Source organism: Podarcis tiliguerta (assembly GCF_965153285.1).
Source record: "Podarcis tiliguerta genome assembly, chromosome: 9".
Classification (NCBI taxonomy): domain Eukaryota; kingdom Metazoa; phylum Chordata; class Lepidosauria; order Squamata; family Lacertidae; genus Podarcis; species Podarcis tiliguerta.
Window position 1 is genome coordinate 5,059,684 of NC_139542.1, and position 17,007 is coordinate 5,076,690.

The following is a 17,007-nucleotide window of genomic DNA, read 5'->3' on the forward strand; positions in this document are numbered from 1 at the left end:
CCTCCAAAGAAGGAGACTCCACCACACTGCTTGGCAGCAAATTCCACTGTCGAACAGCTCTTACTGTCAGGAAGTTCTTCCTAATGTTTAGGTGGAATCTTCTTTCTTGTAGTTGGGATCCATTGCTCCGTGTCCGCTTCTCTGGAACAGCAGAAAACAACCTTTCTCCCTCCTCTATGTGACATCCTTTTATATATCTGAACATGGCTATCATATCACCCCTTCACCTCCTCTTCTCCAGGCTAAACATGCCCACCTCCCTTAGCCGTTCCTCATAAGGCATCGTTTCCAGGCCTTTGACCATTTTGGTTGCCCTCCTCTGGACACGTTCCAGTTTGTCAGTGTCCTTCTTGAACTGTGGTGCCCAGAACTGGACACAGTACTCCAGGTGAGGTCTGACCAGAGCAGAATACAGTGGCACTATTACTTCCCTTGAAGGCAGGGACTCCAAACATTTCCCTAGTTTTAGTTGGTTATTCTGTGATTTGGAATCAGAACTGTTGGTTCTATCCTCCCTCTGACAACCTTATTGTTCATTCCTTACGCTTTCTTCTGCAGGGATTGACAGCCGATACAACGAGGGCTGCCGGGAACTGGCAAACTACCTTCTCTTTGGCTTGTACAACCAGAGCAACAATGAATTTGAAAGATCGGGGTTTCCTGAAGAGGTCCTTGACGGTAAGGGAAAGTGGTGCTATGCGCTATTTTAAGATGAACACTCAGGGGGCGAATAAGGCTGGTCTTCTTTCACTTCTTTTGATATCCTTTGAGTCTCTCCTTGCGTACTGTATGCAAGCAAGAGGCTAGACAGTTTATTGCTCCTGGTTCTTTCCTAAAACGTCTTTGTGGACGTTGATACAACCCACCCTCTTCCACTTTGCTCCCACGGGTATTCGTGGCATTTCTCTCTTGCCCCTTAACCGAAGTTCTCTGGACAACATACGTTAAAAATGGTTAAAATGTAATGGAGACAATTGAACGCAGGCAGGCCTTAAAATAGAATTTTTTTTTTGTCAAGACATCAGAATCCATTCAAAAGCCCAAGGTAAAGGTAAAGGGACCCCTGACCATTAGGTCCGGTCGTGACCAACTCTGGGGTTGCGGCGCTCATCTCGCTTTATTGGCCGAGGGAGCCAGTGTATAGCTTCTGGGTTATGTGGCCGGCATGACTAAGCCGCTTCTGGCGAACCACAGCAGCGCACGGAAACGCCATTTACCTTCCCACCAGAGCAGTACCTATTTATCTACTTGCACTTTGATGTGCTTTCAAACTGCTAGGTTGGCAGGAGCAGGGACCGAGCAACGGGAGCTCACCCCGTCGCGGGGATTCGAACCGCCAACCTTCTGATCGGCAACCCCTAGACTCTGTGGTTTAACCCACAGCGCCACCCGCGTTCAGAATCCATTCAAAAGCCCAAAGACTATCCCAAAAAGCCTGGGAGCACTAACTTCCAGGCGGACTTGGGGCCACCAGTGCAAAAAACGAAATACGGCTGCTTAGCCATGAACTTTTTCGGTGGCCTTGAGCAAAGATCTCCCTTGGTTTGTTTCTTACATAACTGCCTCCTCCACCTCCTTTGTAGGTGATTGTGCCAGCCTGGATACTACGTGTGATTTTTACACATGTCAGCACATACCTTTTGAACATCATAAAGGGAAAATATTGAGGGCAAAGTGGTCTTCTAACTCCCCTGCCTGTTCCATATTTTGTCATTTAGAAGGGAGGGATCACAAGGACTTAAAACAAAAAACCCAAAGTCCCTGAGTTTGTTTTCCTTTACCCTCCCCATCTCTTTTTCCTTTTGTGTCACGTATTTCAAGTTACCATATGGAGGGCAGACACTGTATTGTCTGTTAATGATCTTTCATAAATTGCTCTGGGAGCCCCATTAGCTAAAGAGCGAGTAAAAATGTATTAAATAAGTAAGGACTTGTGTGAGCGTTGCATCGGGAGGACAAACAGGTTAGTGACTTGAAAATAACATTAGGTTGATTTCTTGCTCCTTTTAGATGTGATCCTACTAATAAAGCCAGACAGCGTCCATCTCTATTGCAACCCTGTCAACTACAACTACCTTTTGCCATATGTAGCATTCTGGAGAAACTTGCATTTCCACTGCCTGACTGAAAATGAGGTGAGTGGCCGAGTAGCAAACATAGAAAGAACAGCATTTGTCTGGGGCCGTCCTGAGCTGCAGCAGTTCCGGCTTCCCCCGGAGGCCTTTGGTGTTGCAGAAGGTCTCCTAATTCGGTGGAATTGATATGATCCAACGAGACGCTGTTGCAGTGGTCAGACTCCCGACTCCCTGCTCTTTCGTGGAATTGAAATTAAAAATGGCTAAGAAATCAAAACAGAAGCTTTGCCTGACTTGCAGCTTCATATTGTGCAAGAGCACTTGGAGGTGACACTGGGTTCAGAGGAGCTTACTCTCGAGTAAGTGTGCACAGGATAGCAGCCGTGATCTGTGCTTCATATCACCATTATGTCAAGATGGTGACTTTGAAAAAGGCATAGTGAACCCCTTTCTTGTTAGTTCTGGGGATAAGCTTTCGTGTGCATGCACACTTCTTCAGATACGAAAGAACTAACTTGGTGCTTTTGGACAATTTTTAAATTTTCATTTATTTATTTCATCTGCGTCAGACCAACACGGCTACCTACCTGAACCCTTTCTTGTTGCTATTCCAGTTCTTGCTATTTGGATCATTTTGTGAGAATATGGAGAGGGAAGAAAGAGACCAAACAATTGAATCTGAGCCTTGATCCTGTCTGGTGCTTATGCTGCAATTCCCAAGGTGGTCAACAGCTGGGACACAGGACAAATGCATCCCATACATGTCAGCAGAGCAATCCTTTCTTAACTTGGTAGCTGCATCAAAACTCCATGGAGGGTGGCTAAAAACATATCTCTCCTGTCAAAATAACCCCGGTGCAGCAGTTAAGTGAGCACTCTCAACCTGGGGCTTAAATACTTGCCTTTTGGCCAACACACCAGTAAGCCTTAGAGCTGCCAGGCACACCCAGCTTCTAGGGCTCTGGGTGATCGGAAGTCCAACCCGCTCATTCATCATTTGGGATTTGTAAAAGCACCTTTCCGGAATAGAATCATAGAATCATAGAATCATAGAGTTGGAAGAGACCACAAGGGCCATCGAGTCCAACCCCCTGCCAAGCAGGAAACACCATCAGAGCACTCCTGACATATGGTTGTCAAGCCTCTGCTTAAAGACCTCCAAAGAAGGAGACTCCACCACACTCCTTGGCAGCAAATTCCACTGTCGAACAGCTCTTACTGTCAGGAAGTTCTTCCTAATGTTTAGGTGGAATCTTCTTTCTTGTAGTTTGGATCCATTGCTCCGTGTCCGCTTCTCTGGAGCAGCAGAAAACAACCTTTCTCCCTCCTCTAGGTGACATCCTTTTATATATTTGAACATGGCTATCATATCCCCCCTTAACCTCCTCTTCTCCAGGCTAAACATGCCCAGCTCCCTTAGCCATTCCTCATAAGGCATCGTTTCCAGGCCTTTGACCATTTTGGTTGCCCTCCTCTGGACACGTTCCACTTTGTCAGTGTCCTTCTTGAATAAAACTACCCCAGAATGCCTTGGGTGCACGCACAGGGCTCCCCACTCTGCATGGCCCACAGGAGAGAATAAGGAAGCTTCTGCACACCTAGGAACTGGTGGGTTTCGACACCAGTTGATCTCCTCCTTGGCAAGGACCTGGAGGCTTGCTGCAATTAGATTAAGTGAAGCACCTTTCACATAGCTCACAATGCTTTTGCCTTTGAAGCCTGGTGGTTCTGGACCGAAAACCATTACTTGGAGCCAGGCTCATTATGTTCCAGCACCTGATGAAACCAAACAGCTCTCCAGGTCTGTTGGGATTTAAACGCCCACAGCCTTCAGGAGAGGCAGGATGGGCCTCCCTCCTGTATCTGCATATATACTCTCTCGCTGTCTAGATTATCCAGCCCCTCCCTTAAAACTCAGCAGTGCTGCTCGTTCTTTTGTCCTGTGATCTGGCTCTGCCGCTCAGAGAGTGAGAACAGAACATGATCTGCATAAGCGTGTTGTACGTTCTGCTCGTCTGAGCCAAGCGCACCCTGTGGTGTCTGTTCCCAGTACATTTCTGAGCACAATTCAAAGCGTTGGTGTTGAGCCCTGAATGGCCTCAGCCCTGTATACCTGAATACAGCCTGGACATTGAGGTCCAACTCCCATGTTCCCTTGCTGCAAGAAGTGAGGTTACAGAGAAGCAGGCAGAGGGCCTTCTCAGCGGTGGCACCCGCCCTGTGGAACGCCCTCCCATCAGATACCAAGCAGATGAATAACTATATAACAGTTCAGAAGACATCTGAAGACATCCCTGCATAGGGAAGGTTTTAATGTTGGATGATTTATTATGTTTTTTAAATATTTTGTAACACAGTAACAAATGGTAAACAAAATCATTTAAAAAAAACCCACAAACCTGAAAAACAATTTAAGCAACACACTTTAAAACTCAGCTGCCATCTCAGTGTTTCTTCCTTCTACCAAGCATACATTTTAATGTTCTGTAAAATAATTGGGTGGCATTTAGTGAAATTTTACTAAAGTAGACCCAGTGACTTGGTCATGTTTGTTAATTGCAGTGAGCGTACTCTGAGTAAAACGCAGCTGAATGCCACCCATTATTTATTGTAACGTAATAGTTGTAGTAGTAATGTAATGCAAGAGTTTTCTGCAGAGGGCTGTATTCTGTTGGCTGGTTCTGTTTCCTGTTCCAGGAGAGAGATGCCGAGAGTCGATCTGTGAGCTCCTCTTTCCCACTGAAGTCTCATACGTTAATGATTTAGGTCACTTCCGTACCATGTATTCAACACACACTCTTATCACACTTGAACCATCATGGCTTCTCCCATGGAATTCTGGGAACCGTAGTTTTTTAAGGGTGCTACTTTGCTTTGAGGACTCTTAAATCAGGCTTTCCAAATTTGGCAACGCCTTGAGAGTGAGCAGGACCCCTCTCTGGTTGCTGGGCTTTGTTTTGCAAGCACTTTAGAAATTCCTGGTGCGATTACTGTGTTTTGCTTCTTGTAACTGGGTTTTCTTGTATGCCGCAAAATAGGCACCCATGTTGGGTTGAACCAGTCAGCTTTTTGCAATGCAAATGTTTCTGCTGTGCCTCTTTTTCCCCACTCTGCCTGGTGTTGCACCACATGGTTTTTTAAGTGGGCCGACTGGATAATGATGTACTAACCACAGTGAAAACGAGTTCTTTCATGGAGCTTTGGCACCCGCGGAATAGAGACCCGGCATATGATAGGCATATGATTTAACCGAAGAGACTCCTAGTGTTCCCCTGGAAATAGGAAACAAGCTCTTTTTGCCTTTATCCTTTCTCTTTAAAACAACACCATTAACAGCCTCATATAATTCATTTTATATGGCAGTAGGCAATGTTCACAAGGCAGTTTCTGAGCTTTTGAGTTGGGGTTGGAGGGAAGAAAACAGAAAAACATGGTTGTGCTTGAGAGAAGGTTCTTGAGCTGTGCCTACAGCTTGGTCTGTTTTCCAGTCTTGAGAAGGTGATAACAGAAGAAGCTTCTTTCAGATTTAACTGCAACAGAATTAGTGCTCTGGACTGAGCTCATAAACTGATGTGCATTTTGCATATGGCTGCCATGGCTTTGAGGTGGTCTCTGCTGACTTCAGGGAGAGCCAGTGCAGCACAGTGGTTAGAGTGTAGGACTAGGACCTGGGAGACCAGGGTTCAAATCATCTCTTGGCCTTGAAGCTCACTGGGTGACCCTGGGCCAGTCGCTGCCTCTCAGCAGCCTAACCTACCTCACAGGGTTGTTGTGGAGATTAAATGAGGAAAGGAAGAACAATATACGCCACCCTGAGCTCCTTGGAGAACAAGGTGGGATTTAAATGCAATGAATAATAATATTTGCCGTGAGCATGTTCACAATGGAACGTGGGTCAGCTTTTCCTTGCACAGTGATTGCTCTTGCTTCACTTTATACAGAGCCATCCCCTGCTGGCTTCTGTGCTTGTTATCAGTGTGAACATGGTCTTTTCAGTCCAAAATGGCCGTGCTTAAAATATAGTGTGGATTGACTAAAGATGGCGACTGCTGTGAGCTGAGAGCGTTACAGGCAGAATAAGAAAGGCATCGCAACATGGGCATTCTTTTCCAAATTTTTGGGCAGTGGTTTGAGTATTGATTTGCTGGGTTTTCTTTCTCCTGGTCTGTTTCTTTTAGTACGAAGACGAAGAGGCTGCAGAGGAATTCAAAATTTCCAGCTTCGTAGACATGGTTCGTGACTGCAGCCGAATCGGGATTCCCTTCAGCTCACAAGGTAGGTTTGAAAAAGCCATGCGCACATTGAACAGCAGTACACGACGTGCCAACTCCACAGTTCTGTGCTCCTATAATACTTTTAAGTCAGGGACAGGGAAAAATGAGTCACTGGGGTCCATTATGTATATTAAACATGGTATGTGTGGTTCAACAAACAAAGCTCTCTGTCTGTGCCACATGAGGAGTTCTTCCATGTAACTCCTCCTTTATGTGGGGAAAGAATAGGCACCCTTTTTAGAACAGGAAACAAACCTTCCTGTTAATTATGTGAAGCTGGGATACAAAGCCACAGCACAGTCTTGATTTTGTTTTGCTGGAAATAACCAGCAAACATGCTGATGCAAGAAAGCTGCAACAAGCATCTTGCTTGTAGTTCCATTAAAGAAAGAGGGAACTATGAACAGAGAGGAGTATATTTATAGTTGCATCAACTGTGGGTTTCCCCGGCAACGGGCTTCCCCTGGTGACCATCCTAGCTATGGGGCTGAGCCACTGAGGCTGCTCCAATTCCTCGCTCCTGTTTCTCAAAGCTAGGCATTCCACTGGTCTCAACGAAAGGCTTTTTGGCACCCTTGAGGGAAGACAGCTGCTTTTTGTAATGGTGCAGGGAGCATTTGAGCAAATGCCTGGAAGACAGTGGTTGTGCTGGATGTTGTTCGTTTTTCTTTCCAGTAGCGATTTTTTGTACAGTGATTTTCTCTCTCGATGACTCGTATGCCATACCAGTTGTCTCCTCTTTGTCCTGCATTGGACTTTGAGAAATACCTGTGAAGTTCACGGGAAATGTGCAGTTAAAAAAAAAGTTACAGGAAAAAAGGAATCATCAACTTCAGAATTAAGTATTAGGAATCATCAACTTCAGAATTAAGCATCTTCTTGTTGAATTGGCCTTAGACTGCAGACTTAAATTACTGAAGTTACATTGGCACGCAGTGGTCTTTCAGACGGTGATGAAACCCAAGAGGCAAATGATGCCTGCTTTTCCAGGTTAAATAGAAGGGGAATGGAAACTTGGCTGCTGACTGGAACTGAGCTGGTCTCAACTAGCAAAGGCATCTCAGTCCAGAACATGCACAAACTTAGCAATGCCTCCTTGCTGAGGACCTGACAATGCAATGCAGCTGCGTTCTGTGCAGATGTGTCACAATGTAGGAGAGGATCTGTGTTTTACCTGGGAAGACTTCCAAGTGATTTTCAATATGGCAGCCATAAGGAAGAAACATGGAGTCATGCGTCAGCAGCAAAGAAACCAGAAAGGTAGTCCACAATAAACAATTGCTGCAGCATTCTAGATTTAAAAGCATTCTTTATTGGAATTGAAATATGCACGTAAGCAAAAATGAATAAATAAGCCCAAATCTTTTTTCCCCTGCCACATTTTTCTAATCTCGTAGGAAGCTGCTTTCTACTGAGTCAGAGTATAGTGGTCAATATAGCAAAGTATTGTCTACACCAGGGGTGGGGTGCTTGGCCAACCTTTTGGGAGCCATATCTGAGTGGTGAGCAGGCCAGAGCGCTGCAGCAATGGACGTGACTCTTCCTCTTCTACAACTGGCACCATTTTGACCACACACAACAGCGGGTTCCCATACACAAACATCACCCTCTCTTCATCCTCCACCCAAGCAAGTTCGATGCATGATCACACTTGAAGGCTGCATCCCAGGCGGGCATTTGAGGAGGGTGTGGGAGAGAAGGATGTTGACCAAGGGCAGGGCAGAAAGGCCTTGGGGTGTGTGATTGCTTTTGTCCCCCTCGGCCTGAGGTTCCCAGCCTTTGGCTTTCACTGACCAGCAGCAGCTCTTCATAGTCTTGGCTGAGGGTCCTTTGCAAACTTTCATAGAGATACCAGGAATTGGAATTGAGATCTTCTGCATGCAAAGCAGCTGCTCTGCCAGAGATCTAGGGCGCTTCTCCAAGGGTGGGGAATTATATTTTCTCCCTTTAAGGAGAACATGGCCTAGTGCATTATTGCATTTACTTCCACATCCTCTTTTTGGCCAAGAGGCATCCTGTGTGTCAGCTTCATGCTCTCCCACACACTCACATCCTAATCCCATGATCTTCTGAATACATTGATTCAGCAAAATGGAAAACGTTAGGGTTTTTTTCCATGTACAAATGCTTCTCCCTGTTGAAAGGTTGCATTTATTTATTTTCATATTTAAAATTCTTAACATGGTTGCATGGGGACCCTGTGGTGCAATGGGTCAGTGGGTCTGGCTGTTAACGGGGACAGCTCTGTGATTCTAGGAGTATGTCTTTGTTTACATTAATAATATAATAATTTTATTTATACCCCTCCCTCCCCAGCCAAGACAGGGCTCAGGGCGGCCAACACCAGACATAAAAACAATTGATTAAAATACAACTTGAAAAAACAAGATTAAAATACAACATTAAAATGCAGCCTCATTTCAGTAGAAACTCAAATCAAAAATTTTTGGGGATGAAAACATCAAATCTTTACTAAGGCCAACTATCCAGACTGGTCCTACATGGACCAGAAAAAAGCCAGGAAAGTCCCCAAATAGGAGTTCCATCACAGAAAGAGAAAGGAAAAAGGAAAGAGGGGCAGGGGATCAAGTTGATTCCATTAGAGCATAAGGCAGCCTAAAATCTTTATATAATAACCAGCGGAACCGCACCAGCAAGGGAACCCTCTCTAGATAAGCAGAACCATTGCATTGATATACATGGACAGTGCTGCAGTTGCATAACAAAAGCTGAGGAATTGCACACCCACCCAAAAAAATTGCTTTGTTTCTTCAGGACATCTGCAGATATTTGACATGTTCATTGTTGAAAAGTGGCCGATCGTGCAGGCCTTTGCCCTGGAAGGAATCGGCGGCGATGGCTTCTTCACAATGAAATATGAGGTAAGAAGCTGGAGGGAGGTTTCCTAGCTGAACAACAAGCTCATCACGAGTCCCCCTAAGCCAGGACTTTTCTCCCTGCTGTGGTTCATTGGAGGCGCTGGAAAGACTGTGACCGGGGAAGAGTTATTTCATCAACATTGTATTCCAGAGCACCCCAGACCTCTTCATTTTATTATGGAGTCCCTAGTTTCAGGCTCCACACTTCCACAGCATCTTCCTGTTCCCGTTTTAATGTATATATTATTTTGCTTTGTGTAAACCAAAGAGAAGTGCACAGGATAGGAATCTTGTGTTGCTATGTCTTGAGTGTGCCACCGTTCTCAGGAATGTCCACTGAACAATTTTTTCATCATCTATTTTGGAAACCCCTGTGTGTTATGCTTTCCTTTTACCAAACCGAGCAACTGAGAAAAACCCTAGTAAAAGAAATTAGCTTTTATTATTACTCTTCCAGATTGCAGAGTTACACTTTCATCTCTGTTGTGAGCTGTCGGGGCTGTTGTCTGCCGTGGCCCCAAAGGGAACATATCCGTGTAATAGTTATTTTACAGAAACTGCCGGGTGCTGAGTGGCACAACGGCGCTTCACGTTCATGGCACTATTCACCAGCCATAATGGCATATTGTGAACATTCCCAGCTGAATGGAGTCTCTGTGAATGGGGATCGTGTCATACAGGGCAACTTCTTTCCAAATAGAAAGGAAACCAAGTGCCTTCTCCTTAAGCATTTTGGTGACTGCTCTGTGTTCTTACTGCCCCTTTCAATCAGCCTAGCATTGCTGCCTGCTTGGCCTTGGGGAGAACTGTAACATTTGAGCTGCCTTCCCCAACCCCAATCCAGATGTTTGGAACTATAATTCCCCGTTCCCAACCCAGCTGTTGAGGAAGGCAGTGTTTGAGAACAGAAGGCCTCGGTCCTGTATACCTGAAGGAGCGTCTCCACCCCCATCGTTCAGCCCGGACACTGAGGTCCAGCGCCGAGGGCCTCCTGGCGGTTCCCTCATTGCAAGAAGTGAGGTTACAGGGAACCAGACAGAGGGCCTTCTTGGTAGTGGCGCCCACCCTGTGGAATGCCCTCCCTTCAGATGTGAAGGAAATAAGCAGCTATCCTATCTTTAAAAGACATCTGAAGGCAGCCCTGTTTAGGGAAGTTTTTAATATTTAATGCTGTACTGTTTTTAACATTTGATTGGGAGCCGCCTAGAGTGGCTGGAGAAACTCAGCCAGATGGGTGGGGTATAAATAATAATAATAATAATAATAATAATAATAATAATAATATAATTATTATTATTATTATTATTAAAAGCACGGAATGTGCAAGCCCCTTTCAGAACTCTTTCTCTTTGCAGCTGATGGATGTCAGCGTGGACCTGTGGAAAACTTACAGCAAGATCGATCCTGTTTCTCTGGAGAGTTTACTTTACGAGGTAATGTGCCAGACTTTTCTTCCCCTCCACCGCCACCGCCACCCCCAAGGCAAATTTGACAGAGAATAAGCCCATGGTTTTGGGACGCGGGTGGCGCTGTGGGTTAAAGCCTCAGCACCTAGGACTTGCCGATCGAAAGGTCGGCGGTTCGAATCCCCGTGGTGGGGTGCGCTCCCACTGTTCGGTCCCAGCGCCTGCCAACCTAGCAGTTCGAAAGCACCCCTGGGTGCAAGTAGATAAATAGGGACCGCTTACCAGCGGGAAGGTAAACGGCGTTCCGTGTGCTGCACTGGCTTGCCAGATGCAGCTTGTCACACTGACCACGTGACCCGGAAGTGTCTCCGGACAGCGCTGGCCCCCGGCCTTTTGAGTGAGATGGGCACACAACCCTAGAGTCTGGCAAGACTGGTCCGAACGGGCAGGGGTACCTTTACCTTTAAGCCCATGGTTTAGTTATTTAGATATATGATTGCATGGGTGCTGGTATTCTGATGGTTCATCATGCTGTGGTTTATTCGGTTTCCCTTTTAACATGTTTAGAACTAAAATGACTTTCCACAGGAAATGGCTTTTGTGTGAACCTTCAGAGAAGCCTGGGGTGCCCTGGGAGATGCTGTGTGAACTGACTTCACCCCACAGAGTTCCACAAAGTGCTAGCCAGGCCCACTGGGTATCAGTGTGAACTCAAGAGTACACCCACATCATACCTGGCACTCACCTGTTACACACATGGCTGGCCAAGGTCAGTGGTAGTAGGCAAGCTCTCTCTTGAGAAACTGTGTCCCCGCTTGCGGATGATCTTGGTAAGATGCCAAACTTCCGTGGGTCTGAGAAATGCCGAGTCATTTCTGCATCCCATAAAATGGCGTTGGGTCAGTTCAAATGTCATGGAAAACCATAGTTCTCTCCCCCCCCCCCCCGAATGATTGCAGTGAGTTTGGAGCTTTGTGCTTCTCCCGTTCTGTTTCTTCACATCTGTTTTTATTAGCCTCGGTTTGGGGTTATTTCTGAACCAGTGGTCAAAACTCCCATTGTTCTAGGTGCATTTTGCAACATGGAATTTCATTAGCGCGAACAGTTTCTAAGCTCTGAGCGCAGTACTCTGTCTAAGATTTCAGATTAAAACTGCAGAGTGGAAGGAAAGGAGGACCTTTTTCTGCCTCCCCACTTCCAGCTACTCTCTGAAGACTGGAGAAGAGCCCCTCTTAAGAATATTAGAGGGGTGGGCAGGGGAAGGACTAGACCATGTGGGAAAACGAACATAATATTTTAGCTGCGGTTCATTCATTTTCAGCTTTGTAGTCTCGTTATTCAAAAAGCACGCCTGTACATTCCGTTGTTGCGCCCATAACCTCGGTTTAAGGTACCATTTAGCTCCTCGCTTTAAGGGACACGGGTGGCGCTGTGGGTTAAAGCCTCAGTGCCTAGGGCTTGCCGATTCGAAAGGTTGGCGGTTCGAATCCCCGCGGCGGGGTGCGCTCCCGCTGTTCGGTCCCAGCGCCTGCCAACCTAGCAGTTCGAAAGCACCCCTGGGTGCAAGTAGATAAATAGGGACCGCTTACTAGCGGGAAGGTAAACGGCGTTTCCGTGTGCAGCTCTGGCTTGCCAGATCAGCGATGTCACGCTGGCCACGTGACCTGGAAGTGTCTTCGGACAGCGCTGGCCCCCGGCCTCTTGAGTGAGATGGGCGCACAACCCTAGAGTCTGTCAAGACTGGCCCGTACGGGCAGGGGTACCTTTACCTTTTTTCATATCTCAGTTTCCTACACTGTTTGGACCCCACACTGTGGTTTGTTGAAACAAGCCATCTTAGTAATACATGGTTTTAAATTGGCTTGTTTCAAACGAGTTTGTCATGTTCAGATACAGAGGGGGAAAGCTTCTCATCTCCTCATGACCGCACGGGAGGAAGAGTGTTGAGAGGAGGAGCAATTGAGCCTAAGGCCTCCCGTTATCTCATTCCCATTAAGATCAATCACGTTTTATTGCGATATCTGAATCGGCTCATTGTGTATGTACCCTGTGGCTTTGGCCTCGTCACTCCCAGACAGCATGGGCAGAAGCCACCAGGAATGCCTTGTGTGCAGAACTTTTTGGAATGAATGAGATCCTGTGCAAAACCACAGAGGGAGACGTCACCAGTGATCTGTCTTCTTGCTTTCAAAGGCTGATTGTGTGACTAAGCCTTTCTACCTCTCTCCCACTTGCCACAATGACCTTTGCATAAGCTCAGAGCATTCAGGGTATGTATTGGAGCTGCATTGCTGTTTTTTCTCCTTCAGTTCCACACATGCACATCCTTGCGCTTTTCTTAAAATGACTTCTGCGAACCCAGAGGCCTACCTAAACCCTTTCGCCTTCTCATTCTGGTGTCTTAACAGTCTGGGCAGTTTTGTGTGTGAAAGAGTGGCTGTTCTTAAAGAGGGTTAGAAATCTTCTTCTTCTTTGGCGATCACTCGTAGCCAAGTAAGATTGTTTTCCATAAACACGGTTTTAACAATGAGTCTATAAGTGCTTGTGGCCAATTCTGGATCCACATGTCCTTCCACAGTGGGGACATTGGTTTCTGGGCAGGAGCTGATCACGGTGTGGATTTGCCAAGCGTGCCTTCCTTCTAGCACGTTTCTCCCTTGCATTCTGAGTTCGAGTGTCTTCAAAGCCCATGACACCTTTGGTAAAGGCTGTTCTCCAACTGGAGCGCTCGCAGGCCAGTGTTTCCCAATTGTCAGGGTTTATACTACATTTTTTTAGATTTGCCTTGAGACAGTCTTTAAACCTCTTTTGCTGACCACCAGCATTTCGCTTTCCATTTTTAAGTTCGGAATAGAGTAGTTGCTTTGGAAGACGATCATCAGGCATCCACAGAACATGACCAGTCCAACGAAGTTGCTTCAGCACTGGGTGAAAAATGGACCTTGGCTGACACACAGTGGCCGTTGGTTGAGTTGCCTCCTCCTTTTTAAAGAACAAAAGCACTCTTTGCACAGAGCTGTGTGGGCATCTTTATAGGCGCACACATACCATTGCCATTCAAAATGTCACTGTGCAAAAGCCACAGGTGTGTTAGTTATAAGATACAGAGTTCTCACGCTGAAGCCCATAACGATTTTGCACAAACTCAAATGTACTTCAATTCTTTAAAAAAACAAAAGCTACAGTTATTGGCCTTCCCAACCCTGTAGCCTGCCCTGCCTTTTCATTTTTGCGAAACCTTGCATGTTCTTGCTGAACAGTGCTCTTCCTCTGAGCTTCCATCTGTTCATATATTTTATTTTATTTTAAATAGGAAGGCGAGAGCCCCTTTTAGACCTAATCTGACTTGCTATCTTTTTCATTTCATTTCGTTTTGTTTTCCTATGTGGTGGTTTAGGGGAATCATAGAGTTGTAAGGGACCCTGAGGGTCATCTAGTCCAGCCCCCTACAATGCAGGAATCTTAGCTAGATCATACATGACATAATAGAATCCTAGAACTGTATAGTTTGAAGGTGAGTAATGTTGGTTTTCTCTTAAAGCGAAAATACTAGGTATAATATAAGGATGCCTAAGATCCAGGTTTGGGGCAAGTACTCTTTGCTAAGAGAACCCTAGTCAAGATTTAAAATTACAAAACATGCAGTGTGGAAATATAGGCCGTTAGACCTTTAAAATATCCCCATTTCAGTTCCTTCCAAAGTTTCCCCCTTCCCTTACTATAGAAAGTAGCCATATACCATATTTTTCGCTCTATAAGATGCACCAGACCACAAGATGCACCTAGTTTTTGGAGGAGGAAAACAAGGAAAAAAATATTCTGAATCTCAGAAGCCAGAACAGCAAGAGGGATCGCTATTCTGTTCTGGCTTCTGGGATAGCTGCGCAGCCTGCATTCGCTCCATAAGACGTACACACATTTTCCCTTACTTTTTAGGAGGGAAAAAGTGAGTCTTATAGAGCAAAAAATACGGTATATGGTAAGTTATAAAAGGTTTACTTACAAATTCTTCAAAGGTCATATTCTTGTGCTTTCCCATACATTAGTTACAAGACATAGGCAGTAAAACTTATGTTCCAAATTGGTGAAAGTTTCTAAATTATCTGTATGGAAACACTACCCCCTGCTCTGTTTAATTGGATTTTTGTATGCCGCAGACTCAGTCACAGATGCAAAGTAAGCTCCTTTAACGAACTGACGGCTGATGTGTTTCTCTCCTCAGGATTTGATGACTTTTGAACATCAGTGGACCAATTTCTTTGCCAATTTTGACACTGAAATCCCTTCTATCCTGGAGCTGTCAGAGTCACAGGCAGGAGAGGTATGTATCTCGTTACACGAAAGGGGAAACTCTTTTTTCAGAAACCCATTTTTTTGGGGGGGGTGCCTTTTTGTCATTGCCACTCTTCAACAGTTCAGACAAAGAAATCCTTGCAGAATTACAGCAAGTCACCCAGAGATCTACCAGTGGATTGTAGGTCTAACCATCTGCCCACCCCCAAGTTATAGTGCACACATAGTATTTAACAAGTCTTGGTAGGGAAGGGATTTAGCTATCATGCATCACTGGGAAGGGAATCATTTAAGGGAGTTACTATGTTGTCCTGCCTCTAAATCTTACAAGTCCCATTGATTGCAGCTAAAGTTTTTGATCTCTAATTTGAAAAAAACATACACTAAAATCCAAACTATGTGAAAAAATGGGGGGGACGTTGTTTAAAAAATCACATTTGCTAAAATAACATGGGCAAGAACAATATGCCTCTCTTATGCAAGCTTTAGCAAACTTTCAGCAGGGGGCCAGTCCACTGTCTCTCAGATCTTGTGGGGGGCCGGACTATATATTTTTTTTGGGGGGGGGGAAGGAATGAATTCCTATGCCCCACAAATAATCCAGAGATGCATTTTAGATAAAAACACACATTCTACTCATGTAAAAACACCAGGCAGGCCCCACAAATAACCCAGAGATGCATTTTAAATAAAAGGACACATTCTATTCATGTAAAAACATGCTGATTCCTGGACCGTCCACAGGCTGGATTGAGAAGGCGATTGGGCCGCATCTGGCCCCCGGGCCTTAGGTTGCCTACCCACACTTTTAAGCATCCAAGGCATCACTTGTGCCTTGTGAACACATTAATGCTTGTCTGGGGAGGGGGGTGGAATTAACCAGCTGGTGTGCATAAGGTCATGGCTAAAGTAGCACAGCAGTTGATTGAGAGACTATAAATTTATTTTCACAATGAGCAAACTTTCATCCGGGATCCAAAAGAAAGTACATTTTTAGGTACAGAGAGGTGTAGAACCCTTGTACATTAATCAGTTGGCTGACAAGTTATGAACCAGGCAGTAAATTACCTAAATTTTACTCCAGCAATCGCCATAATGTTTCTGCCACTAATTATGTGCATGAGATTGTCATTATATTTTGGGTGGTGTAAATGCCATGAGCATTCATTGAATAAGGGGAGAAATAAATTTCAAGAAATTATATGCCCTATGCACAGTCTGAAATAGTTTGCAATGCACCACTCCACATTTCTGTTGTTGCTTGGATGTGTCAATTCTTTCTAATATTCCATACCTTTTCTTCCATAGCCATTCCGAAGTTACTTCAGCCATGGGATGATTTCCAGCCATATCACGGACAACAGGTACTCTAACTGACAGGTTCTTGAGCGAATGCAGTACAGCACAATGCATTTCATAAAAGCACAGCATGTAAAAGAGTGTTTGCATCTCTAAAACCCAAAGCACTCTGCTATAACTGTGATTATGTGTTTTCCCCATTAAGCTGTTGACAGTCATCTTAGTTTCGACAATAGCCAAAGCCAGAGTAACCATTAGCTTGTTGGGGAGTCTTTTATTTATGTGGCTTATCTTTCTAGCTGGCAAACATTCCGGAGTATAACTGCTGATACAACCAACATACCTAGTCAATTGCTTCTGCAAATAAGCCTCTACTATAGGAACTTAGGAGACGCGGGTGGCGCTGTGGGTTAAAGCCTCAGTGCCTAGGGCTTGCCGATCGAAAGGTCGGCGGTTCGAATCCCCGCAGCGGGGTGCGCTCCCGCCATTCGGTCCCAGCGCCTGCCAACCTAGCAGTTCGAAAGCACCCCTGGGTGCAAGTAGATAAATAGGGACCGCTTACCAGCGGGAAGGTAAACGGCGTTTCCGTGTGCAGCTCTGGCTCGCCAGAGCAGCGATGGCACGCTGGCCACGTGACCTGGAAGTGTCTTCGGACAGCGCTGGCCCTTGGCCTCTTTGAGTGAGATGAGCGCACAACCCTAGAGTCTGTCAAGACTGACCCATACGGGCAGGGGTACCTTTACCTTATAGGAACTTAGGTATGCATACCTGACTTCCAGCA

At 45.5% G+C, this 17,007-nt stretch overlaps 1 protein-coding gene across 1 annotated transcript in view; it reads left to right on the forward strand.

Moving 5' to 3' along the window:
* The window catches only part of DNAAF9 (dynein axonemal assembly factor 9), an 89,548-nt gene that overhangs the window by 22,631 nt on the left and 49,910 nt on the right, over window positions 1–17,007 (forward strand). The window contains exons 3-9 of the mRNA XM_083398243.1: window positions 559–678; window positions 2,011–2,135; window positions 6,254–6,350; window positions 9,125–9,231; window positions 10,584–10,661; window positions 14,857–14,955; window positions 16,236–16,291. Coding sequence (XP_083254369.1) covers window positions 559–678; window positions 2,011–2,135; window positions 6,254–6,350; window positions 9,125–9,231; window positions 10,584–10,661; window positions 14,857–14,955; window positions 16,236–16,291 — 682 coding nt within the window. The remainder of the gene's footprint in view (window positions 1–558; window positions 679–2,010; window positions 2,136–6,253; window positions 6,351–9,124; window positions 9,232–10,583; window positions 10,662–14,856; window positions 14,956–16,235; window positions 16,292–17,007) is intronic.